Source organism: Mixophyes fleayi, chromosome 11, assembly GCF_038048845.1.
Source record: "Mixophyes fleayi isolate aMixFle1 chromosome 11, aMixFle1.hap1, whole genome shotgun sequence".
NCBI classification, from domain to species: Eukaryota; Metazoa; Chordata; class Amphibia; order Anura; family Limnodynastidae; genus Mixophyes; species Mixophyes fleayi.
The window spans coordinates 80,427,254-80,451,063 of record NC_134412.1 but is presented as its reverse complement, the minus strand read 5'-3'; the positions used below and the strand labels follow the sequence as shown (position 1 = coordinate 80,451,063).

Here is a 23,810-nt window from a genome sequence, read left to right as displayed (position 1 = left end):
GCAGTGTCCTGTCACAGGTGTTAGCAAAGCAATGCTATCCATTTACAATTCATGCTGCTCGTACTCTACGTACCAAGCTGCAAGTGCACGGAGATCATTAAAGTTTAACAGTGATAAAAAAGTATTTCAATGTCAAATTGGATGTAAAACATGCACATTATGAACACAACAGCAAACACAGGAGGTGCAATGTCACTGAACTGTATAAATATACTATGAGAGATCTGATGGATAGGAGAGATCGTCAGAGCACTGAGACATGTGAGATTGGTCAGTACTGCTCTCAGGAAGGCCAAGGAGAAGGTCCTACTGCAGGTCAAGATGTGTGTCCAGGAATTGTACCATTTTTCAAACAATGTCCGTCCGCTGCACTGTGGAAGCACAAATAAGACAAGACAACATCATAACTCACGTGCTGAGTTTACAGTAAGAGCCATCCATCAAAGGGAGACCATTGTAAGAATAGCAGCACAACATCCATCATTTCTCTTTTAAAAAAGCAATTTACAGCATACTTTTTGAGGGTATCTATAAGGGCTTCAGAGGTACTGCTCCTCACTTGCAGAAAAGTAAACTTTTAAATAAATGAGGGCATTGGAATCTAGCGATCAGTTCTAGAACATACTAGATAAATGATAGCTAGAATCTGATTGGCTGGAACACATCCACTTTTTATTTTTAAAAGTTTTATGAAATCTACCTCTGAACGCCAATGCATGGGCACGTTAGTCTTTAGTAAATATTTCCTGATATTTTTGGGATTTAAATGGGAGACTTTGAGAATGGGAAAAATACTCTGGTAAAATGGTTTGTGTTTTCAATTTTAATTTATAGTTGTCCATTGTACCCAAATTCCAGAGACAGTCCGGGATTTAAAATATTTGTCCCTCTAATTTCTTTGAATTATCCCTGCTTTTATTGTTAGCCAAAGCTACAGAAAAAGTCTGTTATTCTGTATATGTCAGGCAAAATCAACTATCTAATGCTGCAGGCTTTGCACTTTCATATCTATTGAAGAGGAGTATTTAAAATGGTAACAAAAATACATTCAAATTAAGGTCAATACAAATGTCATTATATGGATTGTAGTGCAGTGGGACTAACCACATATGGCTGGCGTCTGCGCACCTTCAGCAATTATGTAACTCTATTAGTTTCTTATAATGCAGCAAATATGTTACTCTATTAGTTTGTTACAATGCAGCAAATATGTTACTCTATTAGTTTCTTATAATGCAGCAAATATGTTACTCTATTATTTTCTTATAATGCAGCAAATATGTTACTGTATTAGTTTCATATAATGCAGCAAATATGTTACTCTATTAGTTTTTTATAATGTAGCAAATATGTTACTCTATTAGTTTCTTATAATGCAGCATATATGTTACTCTATTAGTTTTTTATAATGTAGCAAATATGTTACTCTATTAGTTTCTTATAATGCAGCAAATATGTTACTCTATTAGTTTTTTTTATAACGTAGCAAATATGTTACTCTATTAGTTTCTTATAATGCAGCAAATATGTTACTCTATTAGTTTTTTATAATGTAGCAAATATGTTACTCTATTAGTTTCTTATAATGCAGCAAATATGTTACTCTATTAGTTTTTTATAATGTAGCAAATATGTTACTCTATTAGTTTCTTATAATGCAGCAAATATGTTACTCTATTAGTTTTTTATAATGTAGCAAATATGTTACTCTATTAGTTTTTTATAACGTAGCAAATATGTTACTCTATTCGTTTCTTATAATGCAGCAAATATGTTACTCTATTAGTTTCATATAATGCAGCAAATATGTTACTCTATTAGTTTCTTATAATGCAGCAAATATATTACTCTATTAGTTTCTTATAATGCAGCAAATATGTTACTCTATGGGGCATATTCAATTGTCGGCGGAAACGCCAAATATCTTGCGGTCCGCAAATTATTACTGTTATTATGGTAATAATGCGCGAAAAAAACGTTACTACGGTAATTTTCTCGCTGGATTTCAGCTCGCAGCTCCCTGAGCCGCGAGCTGAAATCCAGCTAACTACTACCGTAATAACGGTAGTCGTTTTTTACGCGGCGCGGAAAACTAACAATTGAATATGCCCCTATTAGTTTCTTATAATGCAGCAAATATGTTACTGTATTAGTTTGTTATAGTGCATGCGCCATGTATGCAACATGTGTAACGACTTGTAAACGCTGAATGGTATTGTACTGTACTATTACGTTTATACTGAAACTGGCCATATATTGAAGTCTGTTAAAAAGTCCCACTGTACAGTTTATAAGATATTTTTATGTAGTACATGTTGTATGCCTTAAAGATATTACAATCCTTAATGTGGATTTATTTTGTTAAAGATTTTCTGGTATCAAAGGTTTATAAAGTAACTTTCTCAGGATTCCGTGGGAAAGTTACTTTATAAACTTGCCTTGTACATTTACAAGCCATCGCTGCTTTAAATTTTCACTGCAAAGTCGCCAATTTCTGGCGACTTGCAGAATACGGAGAATGATACATGTACCCCTTGGAGTCTGCTGCTTGGAGTCCACATCTGCCAAACATAAAGGGCCTGATTCATTAAGGAAAGGAAACCCCCAAAAAAAGGAGTAACTTTACACCTTGGCAAAACCATGTTGCATTGAAGAGAGAGAGAAATTTCGAATGTGATGGCATATTTATAGTTGGGGTAGGGCATGTCCTAGATTAAATTTCAATGATTAAATAAAGCTATGAACTACAGTATTTGTGTGCTACATGAAAAAACAGCCAGTATTTAATTTGTGAAAAATAATAAACTAATTTGCATCCCTTGCATTGTAACATGGTTTTGCCCAGGTGAAAACTCACTCCTTTTTTTGACCTTACTTTTCTTAATGAATCAGGGCCAAAGTATCTCACTGTCTGTGTGGGCATTGTTTAGAAAATATTAAATATAATTTATTTACTCTCATTTTAGAGCATTTATGCAGAAGGAAATGTAATAAAACAATGTGTAGGCAATGGCAGGCAGCAGGTGAGATACTTTGTGCTCCTTTATCACAAAGAGACGTAGTATATTGATTTCCAGCCATACAGGTCCTATATGCAACTGTTTTATACTAACTACAGCAGTAATATGATAACTTCCCCAGATATTTACACTGTACTTTATCTAGCAGTCGTTTCATCCATATACACACAGTACAGTATTGTGTCCCACACATCTAGGTCTCAGAATAGCCACTGAGCTGGATTGATTTGACAAAATGCTTCCCGAGTCAGTTTTAATGCAGATACACCTCTGTCTGTTCCCAATTAATTAAGTCACTACATAAAGTGCATACAATAAAAATAACTTTATTTTGTGAACAAGTTAAATAAGTTGCCTTACTTACATACTATGTTTTTGTGAGTTTTTTATTTACTTAGCTTCGATGTACAGGTTAATTGTTCAATACCATGTAAAATATTGCCGACATGTGCAAGAAACGAGCAGTGTTACAGCAACTGACGACTTTGCGCTGCGCTGCTTAGAATTTTGCAGAACACACTTTTTATGCTTGTGAATGATCATTCCAGTGATACTGCTGGTGTTCTCTGCATATCACATGATTATACACTGAGACAACATAATAAGATTAAAACAGAGTAGCACAGGTGATGTCTTTGCATCACCATAGCTCCACCCCCCACTATAAAATGTCGAAATTCACGGCATTGAATAGCGGGGGCGTAGCTTAATTACACAATTAAGCCCCGCCCCCGACATTCAATGCTGTGAATTTTGGCATTTTTTAGGATCCGGGAGGTTTGCCTACTCTTCCGGGAGTAGGGGAGCCTCCTGGAAATTCAGTGAGACTAGGCAAGTATGACTTGTAAGATCTTTTTCTTACCGTGTATGTGCAGTTAAAAACATTTCGGTCTCAGTCTGTTCTCAGACTGAAGCGTATCTCTCCTGGAATGGGGGACGAAGTGGGCGGGCAGGTGTAGACACAGTGCAGTAAGGGTGTGGTAACGCTCCTCACTATGCTGAGGGGGAAGTAGCTGCAGATAGGCCTCTAGGAGGCTATCTATTGTGGCTACTTGCTCAACGATGTAGCCACAATGATGATGACATCAGCAAGGATCTTCTGTGTAAAAAAACTAAATAAAAGACATAATCAGCCCTAGTGCTGCCAGCCTAGGCTGGAACTGGCAAAATCAGTGGAACAAAAACATAGCTGGTATGAAGACGGCAAAGGTAATAAAAGGAGGCGCTCAGGAGTGAATAATTCCTTGGTTATAAATATAACTGCACAACCTCTAAGAGATCATTCATGACGGGAGTTCCTAGCGAGCAAGTACTGTGGGGTGTAATTTTTAACCCGCAGATAAGAGGGATCGCTGCTTGATTCAAGTCACCACTTAGGGGTATATTTACTAAACTGCGGGTTTGAAAAAGTGGAGGTGTTGCCTATAGCAACCAATCAGATTCCAGCTGTCATTTTGTAGAATGTACTAAACAAATGACAGCTAGAATCTGATTGGTTGCTATAGGCAACATCTGCACTTTACCAAACCCGCAGTTTAGTAAATCTAGCCCTTAGTGTAGGAAGTGAGTGGTGAAAGAAATACAAACTTCATTTTCCAGCATTAACACCGTGTCTACTCCGAAGAAAAGGATCTACATTAGATATGGCAGCACATTAGATAACTATAACATCACAGATGCATACAGGCATGTTCCTGCCTGATGTCACTAATGAAATGTAGCTCTTCTTTATACAATCAATATAAACATCAGCTGTCTGTTCTCCTTAGTATGGGCACTTAGTTGTACAGAATAACATAGCTCACAGCAAGGAAAACTGGATAAGAGGGCTGATGGTAAGCTAAACAAATGCACTTTGTTTGCAATCCAATTTGCCAACATAGGCGTGTGGACACAAGTCTAGGGAAACCGAAGTAAAAGAACCACTGAAGGTCACATTAAAGCACAGCACGCTACTCTGTATTATAACACCAGGGACCTCCCAACGGTTCCTAACAAAATGTGTCCTAGGGGACAGGGGCTTCAGTAAATAGGAGCGAGGTTGGGAATATAGTGGTTGTGGTTGAGCTGACCATAGTTGTGACTTAGGCAAATTGGGTTAGTCTAAATGAGGACAGTTGGGACATATGATATATGTATGTAAGTATGTATGTGTTTGCCCACCCCCTGTAATTTATTCCTCCCCCACAATATACCACAGCCTTCTCACTTGTCATTTCCTTCTTTCCCATCCCACCCCCCTTCCTGCGTTCATTCCTCTCCCACAACCACCTTTACCCAACTCCCCTACCTCCTAGAATTAATTCCCCCCCTCTTTCTTCATGTTACTTCTGTTATGCACATTTTGTCGCTATCCAATAACGATTGTCGAATCTCGATTTGTGTTTCCAACGCACAAATATTTATTCTCAAAAAGTAGCAGAATAATTCAAGCGAAATAATAAGTACAGCCGTTACTTATCGCAGGCGCCCTGGATCCAGTGAACAGTCATTCAGGTCTGAAGTCTGTGGTCAAGATGACTGAACACTAGATGAAAAGCTCCTGCTTATATGCAGACAGAAATACAGTAAAACAATGCAGATGGTGTGGCTTGCTTCTATTGGTCCAGGTTTCAGGAAGGTCCAGGAGGTTGCAGATCATAGGCTAGTTCAAACTAAAGAATCCAAAGGTGGGGGTCATCTCTCCAGGGGATGTGCTCCGATCTTACCGCCAAGACTCCAGTTTCAACTAGTCCATTAGCATTTTATAGTCAGCATCACAGTAAAGGTTTATTCCCTAAAATCAATAACTAGAGTATGCAATGTGCGATCTCTTCGCCGAATGAACCAGACAGCTGCTGATGTAAAGGGGATTAATATGATACCAGATATGACACATTTCCTTTAACATGTACCATCTGTATTACTAATATGCATATAACTTATAATATTACACATAAACACTGCTATATTTCGACATAAATAACTATGTATTGCAACTATAATTAATGTGTACTATTTACAAATGTGTATGATTGTGCGAATGTATAGAAAAGTGTAAAAACTGTTATTGCCACGTGTTGCGGCTGGACACGCCCTTCCACGCCGTAGCGTGCTCTACGCATATTTTCAGACAAAGACAACCAAGTTTGCTCGATATTAATTGAAATGACTTTATCCAATTTGCTGACTTCGCCACTTCTATCCTCTTCTTTCAGTCCCCCTCCCCTTTACCTAACCTGTACTTGCTCATCACTCACTCCATATTACAATGAGGGGGGACTAAATTGAACGTTCCTCACCCTGTAGAGTAGGCAGGCAGAGGATACGAATGTGGGTCTGTTTGGTCATGTGATCGGTGACAGGCTGGGAGCAGTGATGTGCATGATCACATGATCACACAGACTGTCATCCGCATCACCTACTCGCCTGCCCTACAGGGTTAGAAGCAGTATAGGAGGGGAGGACAGTTAAAATTATACCCACCCAGCCTTCCCCATATCAGCCAACGAGGAAGGAGATGTGAATTCAATTTAAATCCGGAGGCATCACAGGGAAAATAAAATGAATGAGTGACAGTATGTCACTATTTCAGTGCATTAGCTGCCCCCTAAAACTTGGCCCCCTAGGTGACTACCTCAGCTCGCCCATTGGTAGCGCCACCCCTGTCTGCCATTGCGGTAATAGTCAGTATCCGTATTTTTCTATGTGAAAGCTCTGAGAGGCAGATCACAGATATCACAGCAGTAACTGGAACCGTGGAAATAATAAGACATAATCCTGATGAACTGTATATACTGCAGCAGTTATAAAGTCCGCTGACCTTGCTGTGCTCTGGGGCAGTCTGTGTGAGCAGTCACCTCCTAAGATTTTTATTACAACACTTTGATTTAGCATTACTAGTGTCCATAAACAAAAGTGCATGAACTATAAAATAACGATGCAATTTTGAAGAATGAATTATGGAAGTCGACTCTGGAATCATCCCCCGAATTTACATGAAACTGTTTTATGTGTTGTGGAGTATTCTCACCCTCCCCCCATCACAAAAAGCAAAAGACTCACCAAAAAGCCTACGTCCAGTAACTAGAAGGCTGCAGAGATGGCTACAATGCTCATATAAGGAGAATACATGATCTGGGTTAATAATTATACACATGTATAGGAATTATATCATACATGCCCTCTCCTGGAATGTCCGGGAGACTCCCACATTTCGCGTGAGTCTCACGGACTCCCGGGAGAGTGTGGCAATCTCCTGCATCTGCCCACTTCCTAGTGAAGTGGGCAGAATTAGGTCCAAAACGCTGCGATTCACCGTGAATCGTTCCCGCCCCCTGCTGTAAAATGACACATTTGCGTCATTACGTCACGGGGGCAGGTCCAAAATGACGTGACTTTTGGATCACCGCCCCCCATCACGCCCACCTCCATCGGTAGGCTCCCGGAAGCCAACTTCAGAAAGTTGGTAACAGGGGCAAACGCAGGATTTGTAGAGGGGGGTTTCCACACCGTGCCACCAGAAGGCGTGACCGGCATGCATGTGGGCGTGGCTATAATTTTAGGCAGTGCTTGGCTGCTCTCCAACTCTTCCTATCCCCATAATATACATGGGCAATGCTGTGTGCACTACTGTTAGTTGCACGCAGCTCTCCCTTTTCAAGCAGAGCCGTGTGAAGCGGGGGCAGGGTCCAGCCACCTCAATTATACAGTGCCCCAGGCTTGGAGGAGGGTTTCCAGGCACTAGGAAACTCCCCTTGGTTTGCCTATGGGTAAGTAGGAATTATATACAGGTATGGAATCTCATTTATATATATAAATATATATATATATATATATATATATATATATATATATATATATATATATATATATATATATATAAAGCAAATTACAGTTGGTTCCTGGTAATAATGTCATACACACAGACATGATCTCTAAGTACGCCCTCCAACAGTCACTGTGAAGAGCACTGCTAAACAATTTAATGACACGCCGACATGAAAATTCATAAAACTAGAATCCTTATGAGATGCATAAAATGTTCATATACCTAATTGTACAGTTCATACAGTAACAGATAACATGTCCCTTTAAATTTGCTGTAACACTACCGGTCGTGCCCCTGTGATCGAATGCACCAATGTGTATAGGTTGTCTATGTAATAACTATAGCCCTGTGCAGGGGAGGTTTAGCTAATCTTAAGTAAAAATTATTTTATTTATATAGAGTGTTTTCCCAGTAGCACGCAAAGATCTTTATATTTGCAAAATAAAAACACATAAATAAAAATAAACACATTAAATCAGATTATCAGAATACAGAAAAGAGGGCTAATCATTGGGTATTATGACAGCAGATGTGGTTTATGAAATATTTGAGCAAACAGGTAATCTGTTTTTGAAGATTTCAAGAGAGGAGGCCACACCGACTGTGTGAGGCTGCGAGTTCCAAACAGCAGGAGCCACAAACCAAAAAGCTTGGCCTCCATATAAAGTATGGGAGCAGGGGCAAAGGCAGGATTTGTAGAGAGGGGTTTCCATGTCTCACCGCCAGTGGGCGTGGCCGGCATGCTTCGGGGCGTGGCTATAATTTTAGACAGTGCTTGGCTGCTCTCCAACTCTTCCTATCCCCATCATATACACAGGCAATGCTGCGTGCACTACTGTTAGGGCCACACAGCTCTCCCTTTTCAAACAGAGCCGTGTGAAGCGGGACATACCTCCCAACTGTCCCTACAATCAGGACAAAGTCCTGACTGAGTGTGTCAGAACAGTTGACAGTCTGTCCTGCTCTCTCCTACCTGTTCTTGCTGCTTTCAATACTTGTTGGGGAGAGATGGCTGTGAACGGTGCAGACAGAAACGATCTGCACACAATCTGCAAAGTGGCTGGTCCCGGCCTGGGTCCAGCCACCTCAAGCATACAGTACCCCAGGCTGGGCGGGGGTTTCCAGGCACTAGGAAACCCCCCTCGGATTGCCTATGGGGAGATTCTAGGTACTGTAAGTAAAGTCCTTCATCGAAGTAAGTGGGACTATAGGGAATCAGATGCTGCTTCAACTCTCTCGGACTCTGATTATGTAGGCCTGTGAATGTCAATAAGCCAATCTTGAAACAAATTCACCGTCTTACAGGCAGTCAGCGGAGGGAATGGAGAACAGGTGTTATGTGGCAGGATCGTGGCTGGTTGGGTAACATCCTGGCTGCAGACCTTCATACCAACTGCAAGCGGTGCAATTCTTTTTTCTGGGAGACCCAAGCAGAGTGCCTTGCAGTAGTCCTAGCGTGAGAACACAAATGCATGTATGAATGTAGGTAGATCTTCTGGGAGAATCATCATCATCGTCAACATTCATTTTTATAGCGCCGGTAAATTCCGTAGCACTTTAATTCTAGCTATGTACATATAAAACAATGAAGATTTGATCAGGTGTTTAAAGGTCAAACCACAAAATAAATGTAATTATGTGAATTATTTCCATTACGATCTGTATTGCCTAAAGAAGTAGAAAAGTGCAAAGTATTTTACAAACTAAATCCACATTTGTAAATCTTTAGCTCTTTAAAATCGTTAGCCGCTACGTATCATATTCCTGATGGCAAAAAAAACCTACTACTTTGGCAGATACACTCTACATGTGGGTGTATCTGATGGTCGCATCCTATTTACTGAGCTGGAGGTTTAAACCCAGTGATACTGAGGAAGTAACGAGTGCTAGAGGTTAGCTCATCTGCTGAATTCCCACAGCATTTCAAAAGGTTACCCGTGGCAACTGGATTAAACATTGGAGGAGGATGCACTCATTATACAAAGGAGCGTATCTGCCGAAGTGAAGGTTCTAGATGTGTCTTCTTATTAGGTAAATAACCATTAGCGTCTAACCATTTTCGAGATCTTTATTTTCTACAAAAGCCGAATAAGCCTTTAAAGAAGTAAGAAACAGAAAATCATTAGCCCGCATGTACATTTTTTGCAGCAGACTTTAATTTCTGCTTGATGTATTTCCATCTTATAACATTCTCTGTTGGCACATGCAGAGAAATGTGATGTGGATGAATACATGTGGGGATTCTATATGAAAGTCAGCATGCAAAAAACTCAAGATGTGCAACATATGGATGCAATCAACATGGGTGTGAGCTGAAATTAACATCTATGTACGTAAGATGCGTGTTGGCAAGCCCATTTTTATATGTGAAATGTGAAAAATGAAATGCAGAGACTGCTGCCATGGAACTGTACAGCTACTTAATAAGACCAGGAGGCGTGGTATTATTACCTGGTGAATTGTCCCCCCGCCCAGTGACTAGTTCTCCCACTGGTAAGACTGGTTCTGCATATTTACAGTCAGTTTATACGTCAGCTAATTTCATGTATCTTTTACTTTCCCCTTTAATTGGAAGTAATATATACAGGTAGTGAGAGGCTTGTGACACCTTTGAAATGTTTTATATTCCCGCATTAGTTAGACCTAAAATGTCATTTGCTCTTAATATAAGACTTGATAAAGGCTAAACAATTAACAAAAAGTTTGTCATTTTTCAGATCTTCATTAAACCCACTGATCCATCGTTCAGTCTATTTTCGGAAACAGTGTGTATTTCTTTAGATTAGCCAGCCATGTTAACTGGGGTTCTCCTAAAAATAATTAATTTACTATTTACTCATATTCCCACAGCAGTCACATTTTTATTTGGGGCAGTCTTGATATACCATGGGCAAACGAAGATGTATAATTATATTTATTCATACACTATATTTAATACTATATATTATAATATATTTTATGATCATTCTCAAGACAGATTAGGAGCATATTTGGATAACTATGGGGCAGCAGAGTGGCTCAGTGGTTAGCACTTCTACCTCACAGCACTGGGGTCCAGTGGCCGTTTTATAAACAGTCGATTCACTAGGCACTAGTGACATCATTGAAGTAGGCACGTAGTGCCTCATGCCTCGGTGATATCCAGACGTGGGGGGGGGGGGTGGATGGTCATGGTGATTGACAGGCTGTCATGACAAATCATGTGCTACAGCACTGGGGTCATGGGTTCGATTCCCAACCATGGCCTTATCTGTGTGGAGTTTGTATGATCTCCCTGTGTTTGCGTGGGTTTCCTCTGGGTGCTCAGGTTTCCTCCCACACTCCAAAAACATCCTAGTAGGTTAATTGGCTGCTATTAAATTGACCCTAGTCTGTGTATAGATGTATGTTAGGGAACTTAGACTGTAAGTTCCAATGAGGCAGGGACTGATGTGAGTTCTCTGTACAGCGCTGTGGAATTAGTGGCGATATATAAATAGATGATGAGATATGAGTGTGGTCTGGGTGGAACTTAGGTATAGCCTAATTTGTCCATAAATTAAAATTACAAATGGGAGGGATGATGTACATAGCAGGACTGTGGGAAAAGATATGCTTATACCCATGAGGCAGGAAAGGGTTAAAATGGATTGCTAACCACTTTGATCCGCATTTATACTGTTACTACTTTTCCCAGCAGTGGTCGTTCAGCACAAGTCACTCATCCGTGAGGTCACAAACATCCCTCTCGACTTTTCCTTCCAAAACGTTCCTCTTGTGGATCTAATGCGTAGATCAGGATGGAGAGACTCCTACACTGTCTCCAAAAATAATTCATAGCCTGAATGTTGGTTTATCACATAGGCTTCCTCCACTATATGTGACAGGTACATGTTTAAGACAATTAAATATTGTCATGACACAAATTATATTTACTAACAGACAAAAAGTGGCAGAAGCTTTCCCCTTGAAGAATACACCCTCACTCCTCTCTTGTTTTAGAATACTATCTTAAAGGGGTTGCGCTTTATTGGACAATACATTTACCCCTAAGCAAGACTTGGAGATGGAGTGGAGATGTTGCCTATAGTAACCAATCAGATTCCAGCTGTCATTTATTTACTACATTCTACAAAAGGACAGCTAGAATCTGATTGGTTGCTATAGGAAACATATCTTCACTTTTTCAAACCCGCAGTTTAGTAAATATACCCCCTAGGGGGTAAGTTTCCCTATACACTGCCCGGATCCCATGTATATATCATGACTGTTTTAAAATAAGTGTAAATAAAGATAGAGGGCTAGGCACCGAGATCGACTTCTGAGCTATGATCAATTACAGAAAATCCATCATCACTTTTCTGGGTGCCTCATAATCGCTCTTTTTTAAAATGTACAAATAAGTACTAATTATTTTATAAATAATATATTGTATGTGTATGTTTGATGTCACACTGTTTCTATAAATTCTACATTGTTTCCTGTTCGGTAATTATAGATCTAGACTTTTCTTTGGGATACATTGTAAGGTCTACACTGGGAATTGGGCACCAATAATCTTATAAGTGTGCTCATTTGAATACGAGGTTCTAAAAATGCTACTTATAAATAATAATTGCCATGTGACAAGTATAAATATATTGGTGATTATTTACTAACAAAGTGTGCAGTAACTCACAGCAGCCAATTAACAGCTTTGTATCTACCTTATGCAAATGAGTTTACAAAAGCAAATTTCTAATTGGTTCATGGTTACCACCTAATTGTATTTGGTTAGTATAAACCCGCATTAAATGTAAATGTACAATTGGTTGCTATGGGTTTCTGCACCATAACCAAACCCTATTCTTTAGCAGTTTAACAAATGCTCCTAATATGTTATTATTTCCCCACTTCCATACATACAATTAGGCAGGAGATGTTTAGGAAACTAATAGTAACCTAAAATAACATTGTCTTTTCTAATGATGACAACTTTGTGTTAGCAGCCAATTTGCCTAATCACTAGCCTGGCTTCCGGTACCTCACTGTATAAGATACAGAGGTCTCGTGTTTTACTTATATAGCAGAACTATTTTACTTAATGCTCTGCAATTGTAAATAAGTAGAATATTCACAGATACCAACCAATACAAAAAGATGGAGATTTTTTTGTCTGTAAGGTATTATTATTAATCTATATGATATATTAAAATGTACCCACTTTATAACAAGAGACATGAACTGCAAAAGTCCTATTCAAGTAAAAGTTGGGATCACAAGCATGATAGCTCATCCTTTTCATATTTCAGTATTATTTTTATTAAATATATTATTGTTTTTATTATTTTATAATGTTATTACACTATGACCAGAAGGGCAGAGCATGCACCAACTTCTTTGCCAGGCTGCATTGCCCATCACACACATGCTGCAGTTCAGTGTCTCTGGCACTAACAGTCTGCTACACTATGTCTGGGAAAGTGAGTATTGCACAGCCACTATAGGTGCAGCAAGGATCCTATATGTAAATATTATGATCCTCTGCATTCCACTTGGTGGGCTAAATCCCTCCAGGTCTTTGTGGTCCCCGTCCCCCCCCCCCAGCCTGGGAAATGGTTTGTCTTGGGGACTCGGCATTGAATAAATAATGAAGACTGGGAAAATGAAGCCAAGAACTGTGCTCACGAGTTTGTATCTGTGATTTACAAGGGAAGAGGAAGCTGCAAACACAGAGTCACAGAGGGGGAGTCTGGCAGGAGTGTGGTGCATGCCACGCTGCAGCAAGGGAACATTGTTTCAAATTCCTTGTAAATGATCTTTAAGGGAGTATTGGTAACTTTGTGCTTTAAAAAGAATCCGCTCTGCAGAGGCTCATGGATGGCAGGCAGTCAGGGTGCAGACTGGACACCCCTATTTTGCAGCGGGCAGGTGGTAGGTTCCATTTAAAGAGTGCATGTCATGTGTGCTGTGTCCTTTGGAGAGGAGGTTCTGTGTGTCTCCTGCAGTGCTGCTCATTCCTGCATTGGGCTCCCAGCACTGCACAGCTCCCGCACCCTACTCACCCACCATGCGGCTCTCTGTCTCCTCTCTCCCCAGGCCAACATCCTGCAAATGATGGAGGATAACAAGCAGCTGGCCCTGCGCATAGATGGGGCTATCCAGTCTGCCAGCCAGGAGGTGACCAACCTGCGCTCTGAGCTGACAGCCACCAACCGGAGACTGACTGAGCTGAACAGCGCAGACCCCTGTGTCATGGAGAATAACCAGCACAACACTCAAGGTAAAGGGACCCCCCTAATGTGATGGATGCTGGATGCAGCCCCTGTAACATGCATATTAATCACCATGCTCCCCCCACCCCCCCATAGCAGGCACTGCAATGCTATGGGGTCCCTGTGCTAACTTTCTCTAATTACAGGCTTCTGTGTTTCTACGTGTGCCACATGGGTGTGCAGTACTGCCACTTTTGATATACTTGTATGTATTCCTAGATCATTTAAATGTCCAGAGTTATTTTGCAAAATCCAAATGTATTTTTATGGGATTATTGGTATTGCATAATCCAGAGAAGGTTGATTTTATATTCGTGTGCATTATCAGTGTGATCACAAGTTTTATACCAAAAGAAAAAAAAATTGGAAAAAATGCTGCACACTCTCAATATTTTATATTTTTTGCAATCAACTTTATAGGTCTGGGAAAGAGAACATTGACAGACCCCCCCCCCCCCCCCCCCATGCTTTAATTTGCAAAAAAAGAAAAAAAAAAAGAAAAATGCTCTGAAAAAAAGATATTTTGAGTGGTACTTCCTCTTTAGACCTCCACCTGTCTGATGGGGGGCTGCAGAGATTTTACACAAGGCTTGGTTAGTTTTGGATTTGATCTGTGTTTCACATGGCACAGGGATAGAGTGCCTGTACTGAGGGTGGAATTCTAATGACCTGTCATTTGCAAACTGTAATTATACTACAAGTGTGATCTCAGCTTTGGGAATGCTTGTACCCCCCTCCCCTCCCCCCCAGCTGGCCATTCTTATAAGGTAGACGCTAGCTGTTATGTGGGATTTGTAAACCTTAGCCTGACCGTTGTAGACAGTCACTGTTGGTGTTTGTTTGAAATCACAGGAGACTGTTCCTGGTGACACACAGTTTAGCTTGTGTCTCAGGAAACCTGGGAGAAGATTAATTCAGTGTCTAAAGGGATCGTGCGTGATTTGTGGCGCTACAATTTAATTTGAGGAAGTATTTAAGGATGCAAAGTCGGATACACCAGCATAATTCCACATTTCGAGAATCCTGAAATTTGTTTCTTCACAGAGCAATCCTCTCTTTGTATTTATATTGATTGTAAGGATGGAATGAGTTCTACAGACTGTATAAAACTGTTTGAACTGTCCTTCAGTCGGAAACAGAGCAGGGGAATGTTGCTTCTGAAGATTGGCACTGTGATTTAACATCTTCATCGCAATTCTAATTAATAATTTTACAAGCCCTTGTGATAAGCCGGTGTTGAGCGTTCACGCTTTCTATAGCATAATTCTGTCTGCAATTGTATTAAAATGTCAATTGATGTGGTTTTTTTTTTCCCCCCTACTTGATGTGACTTGTTTACTGATGAGATTTTGTGTTCTCACTATGCTCCATTTTTATTTTTTTTGACACACTGTTTTAAAAATTACGATCCCCTTGCCTAATTAATCACGTTACCTGCTGTGCTGGATATAGTCCCTCTTCTAGAGACTGTGACTATAACATTGATTTTGAAAGTCTAATGAGTTGGTTCATTTTTGATACTGTTAATATGTTGTATGTTTTTGCTACTCGCTACACTTAAATAAAACATACCCAGAGCAGTGTTAGTTTGTTTTCATAATTCTCAGGTTGTGTTTGGCAAAACATTTAACTTTTTCCTAGTATTTGTTATGCTTATTGCTGTCTTGAAAGTTGAATGGCGTGTCTGTAAATTACCCAGTTGTATTTATTAATCGTGTTAAAGAAATTGTGGATTAGCAATAAGGTAAACCTGATCCAAATTTTTAATATATGACAGAAGTTTATTGTCTTGCTGTCCATTTGAGTGTCAGAACATCTCATTAAAGAAGTGAACTGAAGGCAGCCATTTTATCATACAAGTCCATCCCACATTTCAAGTCGCTGACTTTTATCCATAAACTGTCCTGTTTGCATTATATCAGTGTATTGTACTGAAGATTTTCTTTGTTTTGTTTTTATTTTTTATGCATTATTTTTTTTTTTTTTAGTATATAGCACCAATCATATAACACAGCACTGTACAGAGAATGTCGTCATTCATTCCCTGCTCCATAGGAGCTTACAGTCTGAATTCACTATCTCTCACACACACACTATTTTGTCATAATCCAATTAACCTACCAGTATGTTTTTGGAGTGTGAGAGGAAACCCACGTGAACTCCACACAGAGAGCCCCGATTCACTGCAAAACTTCTAGGGACTTTTAGGAGATAATACAAATGGAATCTAGTAGTGCAAGTGGCTTCTGTTATCAGACTGTATTTGCTTCCATTCAAAACATAGTGCCGCCCATTCTGAGATAATTCATTATGCCGAGTTTGTGAAACTCATAACATTACAAGTATTCAATAGGATTGCCATGATAATGGGCAGCATGGTGGCTCAGTGGTTAGCACTTCTGCCTCACAGCAAAGGGCCATGAGTTCAATTCCCGACCATGGCCTTATCTGTGTGGAGTTTGTATGTTATCTCTGTGTTTGTGTGTGTTTCCTCTGGGTGCTCCGGTTTCCTCCCACACTCCAAAAAACATACTAGTAGGTTAATTGGCTGCTATCAAATTGACCCTAGTCTGTATGTGTTTATATGTTGGGGACTTTAGACTGTAATCCCCAATGGGGCAGGGACTGATGGGAGTGAGATCTCTGTACAGCGCTGCGGAATTAGTGGTGCTATATAAATAGCTGCTGATGGTGAACGCCAAATTGCCATAGAATTTCACTGCAATTTGCAGGATTTATTCATTATACATTACACGGTAATTCCACTTATGTTATTTCTGCGGTGGGAGAGTAGTCACTGCCACCACCAGGCTCCTTTCCCCAGCATCAGGAAACACTTACTCCTGGGTGTACTTTAGCAGCTGCAGCGCCCCTTTGCTGGTGACTTCCTAGTTCCTCCTGACCAGTTACTTTGGATCAGGAAGGCAGGTAGTAGACAGCGCTTTGGCTCTGCATGTTGGGTTCAGTACAGAACAGCTGAGGAACCGTGTATAGCTCCTATCTATGGGTCATAGGTTGCAGTAGATGTTTGTCTCTCTTAAAGGGTCCTTACATGGACAATTACACACAGTCTGACAGGAGGTAATCCAGCCTCTTGTCCCTTTAACTAATCCAGGCCGGTTCATGCAGCTGAAAGACATTTCTCACCTTCAGTATTATTGCTAGTGACAGGGGTGTACTTCTCTCCTGTCCACGAGGGTGACGAATACTCAGACTACCAATTAATGAAAAAAGAAAACCCACACGTTTTTGATAAAATAAGTCCTCATCCTTTCTTGATCAATTTTACTTATTTTTTAATCCCCATCAAGTAAGATGGGGGCAGCAAACAAATATCACTACTCTTTGGATACCATGACCCAACTCCATCATCATCATCAACATTTAATTATATAGCGCCAGCAAATTCCGTAGAGCTGTACAATTGGAAACAAACATTAATAAAATAATACTGTGTAATACATACAGACAGAGAGGTAAGAGGGCCCTGCTCGCAAGCTTACAATCTATGGAACTCATTGTGTTAGCTGGTACTTGCCAAGTCATAGCTTCTAGAGGGAACACAAAAAACACTGCCATAATTTCACATTAACTGGCTTTATAAAGCAAGTGTGAGATGCCAACATGTCTAGTGGAATATGTCCTATGGATCTAGTTAGGAGCTAAATTTCAATGCGCCCAGATGACACCCAAAGGCTAAAACTGCCTTCCAACAAAATAGTGCCCCGTTACCCCTGCCCCCACACATAAGTCCCTTTTTGTCCTACTCCAGAGCCTCCTTGAATGTTGTCTAAGCCTACAAATGGTTGTTTACTCTGTGTGTAGTCTACAGGTAAACTTTTAATCCCCCAAAAATGAATGCTTATTTTAAGTGCACCTGTCTTACACAAACAGGTGTCAGCCATAGTACAGGTTGAACCAGTATCATCATCATCTATTTATATAGCGCTACTAATTCTGCAGCGCTGTACAGAGAACTCACTCACATCAGTCCCTGCCCCATTGGAGCTTACAGTCTAAATCCCCTAACACATACATACATACATACATACACACACACAGACAGACTAGGGTCAATTTGATAGCAGCCAATTAATACTAGGGTGTTGTTGGAGTGCGGGACACCAACGCAAATCCGAGGAGAACATACAAACTCCATGGTCGGGAATTGAACTCCTGATCCCAGAGCTGTGCGGCAGAAGTGCTAACCACTAAGCCGCCGTGCTGCCCCCCAGTATTCATGAAAATGTGGACTCTGTCCGCTGTGGCCTGCTGAAATCGATGAAAAAAAATATTGGTTCTATCCACACAGTGGCTATTTCCCATGTGACGCTTTAAATTCATTGTAAACCATTTATCGACTAATCACTGGAACATAACTTCCCTGCTAAGGGTTAATCAAGAGAATATGTTAAGTTCTCTCGCAAAGTGACAAGCAATTAGGAGAAGTCGTCTTAGGTTTATTTAAGGTCATCATTGCCATCAGCCGCAAGTCTTTATTATTTTGAATAGCTGGCTGTGTTCATTGATAAGTAGGTTTAGAGGATATATCGGCAGTAAAACTTGGTGTAATATATTTTAGTGTTCTATCTAGTTTAGTTTATTTTCTTATTTTATATATATTTTTTTGCTCTTGGGGAAAGCTCGGAATGCCTCCTGACGATTAAAGGATGGCAGCTTTCCTACTAGATATTCTGGTTCATAAACTTTTACGACCGCCTTTCTGAATGTTTACAAACTAGAATATCTGGCGAGATTGATGGGTTGTGTCATTGATATATACTGTTTTACTGATGTTTATCCATTTGTTTCTAGTTAAAGCCTAGCCCTCAAACAATGTTATCTAGGATTGTACACGGAGCTCTACTAGACCACATGGAAAAATAAATGGTAAAAGTAATTTAATAGACATTATGAGAGTTGTTGACCACACAAAAAGTTGTAAGCTGGACATACATACAGCGGTAAAGCTGGTTGCTCAGCCCGACCCTTGGTCAGTCGGATTTGGGTCAGACCCGTTCATGAAGGCGCATAGACAATCTGACGGTGCTACCTTAGGGTCGCTGAGCGATTACCGCAGACTGTGGTCATCATTTGATTGCTTCTCCCATCTGTCCTGTTCGACATTGAAGATGACATTGATAGATTGGGATTGACAGTCTTTTGTGCCCACACATTCAGTGATTTACAGCCAATTAGGTCTAAAACAAATGGGCATCAGAGAGTAACATTGTTCAAACTCTATTTTTTTTATTATTTTTTTAAAGAGGAGTTTTATTTATTTATATGTCCTGGTACTTTCAGGGCTTTTTGTTTTCTTCTCTACATGAAAATGGAATGCTTCCTTGGCTAGAATTTAGGTTATTGCTGCCTTTAGGTTAAGATTATTGGGGGAGGGTGCTATAGTTTTTTTTTTTACTATATTTGTTACCAAGATAAAAACATAGGGACTCTATTTTATGTGTTGAGCAAACTTGTAACATTGTTGTCCCTTTTTTTGTTTTTTATGTTTAAAAATATGGGAGCGCCATAGATCCATCGTTGCTATTACGGACACCGTCCTGGCAGCTAAAGGGGCTCGTCCCATGAATGAATCAAAAGCTCTTGTGCTGTCACTTAAGGATCTAAAACCGTGACGTGATATTTGCATTTGGCAAAAGGCTGCACTTTAGCACAAAAAAACACCTTTTGTGTTTTACGGGTTGTGAACTTTTGGACAGTCCCTCTTTGTATACGACGCACCCCCCCATCCCGTGTAGCAAATAGGGGACCCCCTTTTACCGGTAGCTGGGCGGTGCCCCCACTTGCTCGTGTTTACTGCAGCTCAAATTATTTTGTTAGGTTCACTCTTATTCAGTAGAACTTTGTAGTGGTCTAATGAATAGAAATGGGCAGATTGACAGTGAGCTGCAGTGCGATGTGTGATATAGGTACTAGGTTGTTGAAAAGGGGACAAGCCCTTTTAATATCCCCTTCCTTTATTCCTAAACGTGGAGGATGGTATTGAAAGTAGCAGCAGTATATCTGAAATTGAAATCCCGACCGATAGTAACCAAATATTTAAAACCACAAGAACTTACAATTATTTTTTTATAACTAGGAAGTATATTTATTACAAAATGTCATGTTACTAGTGGAAATCCTGCTCCACGGTACCACGTGATGATCCACGGCAATTGCCCCCTCTGCCTTCCTCTAAAGCCGATCTTCTCTATGCCAGTGAGTCCAACATTTAGGACTTTCTCATTGTGTCTAAGACTTGCACACGTTGGTGTGCCATTAGGGGTGTCCTTTATGAGTGGAGGGCCCAGCCCACATCATCATCATCACCATTTATTTATATAGCGCCACTGATTCCGCAGAGCTGTATAGAGAATTCACTCGCATCAGTCCCTGCCCCATTGGAGCTTACAGTCTAAATTCCCTAACACACACACAGACAGACACACACACACACACACACACAAGGGTCAATTCCTGATAGCAGCCAATTAACCTACCAGTATGTTTTTGGAGTGTGGGAGGAAACCGGAGCACCCAGAGTAAACTCACGCAAACAGAGAGAACATACAAACTCCACACAGATAAGGCCATGGTCGGGAATTGAACTCATGACCCCAGCTCCACAGCCCCTTCATTACCTCTTGGTGGGTCCATCCAAAACTCTACCTCAAATAAACGTGGCCCCCCCCACTTTCTATGGTACTTGGGACTGCTGCATGCAGACAGAGAAACTGCTAACAACCTGCGCTGTCTCGGATTACTAGTGATCCTTTTGTGTTGCTCATTGCATCCATTTAGAGCTCACTGAATGAGAAATAACAGGAGTGCTAGAAACCTGTAACAATGAAGATTTCTAGCAATGCTTTTGACTCTTTCAGTGGCTGTGGTCTGCAGTAGCATAATAGAAGCATTTGTTGTGCGTGGAGATTTATTTTTTGGTAACAAAATCCAAAACATGTTGTAGTTTTTTTTTTATCATAAACCTTTCACTAAAGTATGAGTTCCTATAGTCTTGTTTTATGTTGAGTTTGCAGCCAATCCGAGCATTGGAATTTTTACAAAGACTGAAAGAGCCAGCTGCAACGCAAACCACAAAAAAAGATGCAATCTGTCCTAATATATATAAAAGGGAAGCTCATAGATTCTGTACAGCTAAGTCATTCCGTGCCTCGGGTAAGTTTACAAGTTGAGTTGCATTGGTTTCTGGTGAAACTCCCTCTTCTGTTGCTCCATCTAGTCTTTTCATTAGGATATACAGCCTTGTCTATGGAATAAACACCACTGTACCTAACACCTGCAATATGAAGTAGCACTGGGGAGCTGTGTGTGTGTGTAAAATATATATATAGATTATATATATATATATATATATATATAATCTATCTATATCTATATCCTCACAGCGCTGGGGTCATGAGTTCCATTCTCGACCATGGCCTTATCTGTGTGGAGTTTGTACGTTCTCCCCATGTTTTCGTGGGTTTCCTCCGGGTGCTCCGGTTTCCTCCCACACTCCAAAAACATACTGGTAGGTTAATTGTCCGCTATCAAAATTGACCCTATTATGTGTGTGTGTATGTTAGGGAATTTAGACTGTAAGCTCCAATGGGGCAGGGACTGGTGTGAATGAGTTCTCTGTACAGCGCTGTGGAATCAGTGGCGCTATATAAATAAATGGTGATGATGAGATATTATATATATATCTATCTCTGTGACCTGCTAGGTGGCTCTTTGGGGATGGGTTTTGGATCGATTGTTGAAAGGATTGAACTTCGCAAAGTAGCAGTGATGAAACCAATACCTCAGGAGACTCTGTAACATAATTGCAATCATTATCCCAGGCCGGTAATTGCTGTTGCATTTGTCTGTCATAAACTGTCAGAGACAACTGCCATACATCCACAAGTCAAGAGTTGCAAAATCATCGAATACAATTTTCTATCTCTCTTGCCTTTTGTGTAGGACTGGGAACCCAAACGCCTGGCTGGCAGAGTAAGAATGGATGCTATTTTCCCTGCTGAATAGAATTAATGATTTCTATGACTCACAAAACATGTTCCTGTTTTGAGATAAACATGAAAACAATGCAGAATAATTGCGTATTATACATTCTGTTATTTCGGTTGGGGATTGTGCGCACTTCTGGGGGGGGGCAGGTCGCCCGCCCCGGTGCTGGAAATATTCCCCTCCCGCTCCACCTTCTATTTTTTTTTTTCAAGCTGTAAAATGTGTATTTCATCGAAAACTGGATAAAGAATGTATATTATAGAAAAATACTCTTGCCTGTGTGGGGAGTCTGAAATATATATTCACAGCAAGTGGGAAGTAATGTCGCATCCTGGTGGCTTACTGCAGGGTGGCAATGCTGAACAGTTTGGTGTTGGAAGTGGGATCTGCACAGTGAGCAAACGGAGTTCCCATATTTTCTCGCATGCTGAAATCTTTAAAGGGCAGGGGGTTTCCAGTGGAAAAAAAAAATAAAGTAAATCAATTTTACGAAGTAACTTCCCTTACCAAAATTAGTACTTTAAAATGTGATTACTGGTAGTAAAGTTAGTTTGTAAAATTGCATTTCAAAGCAGTGTTCCACTTTAAAGCATTATTAACGCTAATATACAAGTTTCCCTTTATGCAGCCCTAACCAATATAGCAGTAAAAATGTCAGGATATTGTTAGAACTAAAGTCACATGATGAGGCAGAAGCATTTTTTTTCTCTTTTCGCATCGGGCTTCCTGTTTGTAAAATGCGTCGGGTTTTATAGGCTTGTAATATATTACCCCTAATTGGATATGCCCCTGAGTGTTAATTGTTTTGTTTTATTACATTTATTGATAGATTTACACTAGGGTTGTGTGCCATTATTATTATTTATTATTAACATTATTTACATAGTAATAGTCATTTTGAGCAGAACTGTACTGAGGATGCGCGCACATGTCCATTTTGTCAGAATCCAATTATCCTGCCAGTATATTTTTGGACTTTGGGAGGAAACCCAGACAAACGTGAACATGCAGAATCTACACGGATATGGAACTGGACAAAATCAGACTCATGACCTCAGCGCTGTGAGGTAGCAATGCTAATTATTCTATTTGTTTTTTCGCTTCAGCTTGCAACATTTTAACCTTTTAATTACTATTCAGTCGTGATTTTTCTTTATCGGTGTATACTCCACCCAGGCAAGATATTTTTTGGGCAGCTTTCTAACTCGCACCTGTCCATATGTTATAGACGTAACACTGTCAGCAAATGACTGGGTCTACTGCAAGAATTCCTCGTGGGAAAAGTTGGATGAGTGCAAGGTTCTAAATGATTAGGAATCTGAAAAATGTCATTGCTATGCGAGTGTTTACCAAATAGTTCAGGGAGGGTTGATAGCAACTTGGATGGCTAGTTAACTGAAAGGTTGGCTTAGGTGTGCGTTTTAGTCCTGACGTGCCATGGATGCTCCTATATGGTTGCCAAGAAGGTATCTGCCTGTGAAAATATTATTTTGTGACATATGGCCTTTTGTGGCTGTCTTCACGGATATTCATTAAATCTACGGGCTCCTGCTCGCTGAGGTGTTGACCTGCTGTACTGAGAGATACAAAGCAAACAATCCAGCATGGGCCCGTTCTGCATCAATGAGAGTGTATTGTTTCTTGATAAATAAGTAACCATTGTTTTAGGGTCCATGGAAAGCTCAGGCAGAGGTTGGAAGTCACAGGTTCGCTGAGTCTGCTTTAACGTTACCTTAA

The 23,810-nt window shown here is 40.2% G+C and overlaps 1 protein-coding gene across 1 annotated transcript in view; it reads left to right on the top strand.

Annotated features, from left to right (window-relative positions):
- The window catches only part of KAZN (kazrin, periplakin interacting protein), a 368,693-nt gene that overhangs the window by 225,585 nt on the left and 119,298 nt on the right, over positions 1 to 23,810 (top strand). Inside the window, exon 3 of the mRNA XM_075189642.1 lies at positions 13,888 to 14,071. Within this exon, the coding sequence (XP_075045743.1) occupies positions 13,888 to 14,071 (184 nt within the window). The remainder of the gene's footprint in view (positions 1 to 13,887; positions 14,072 to 23,810) is intronic.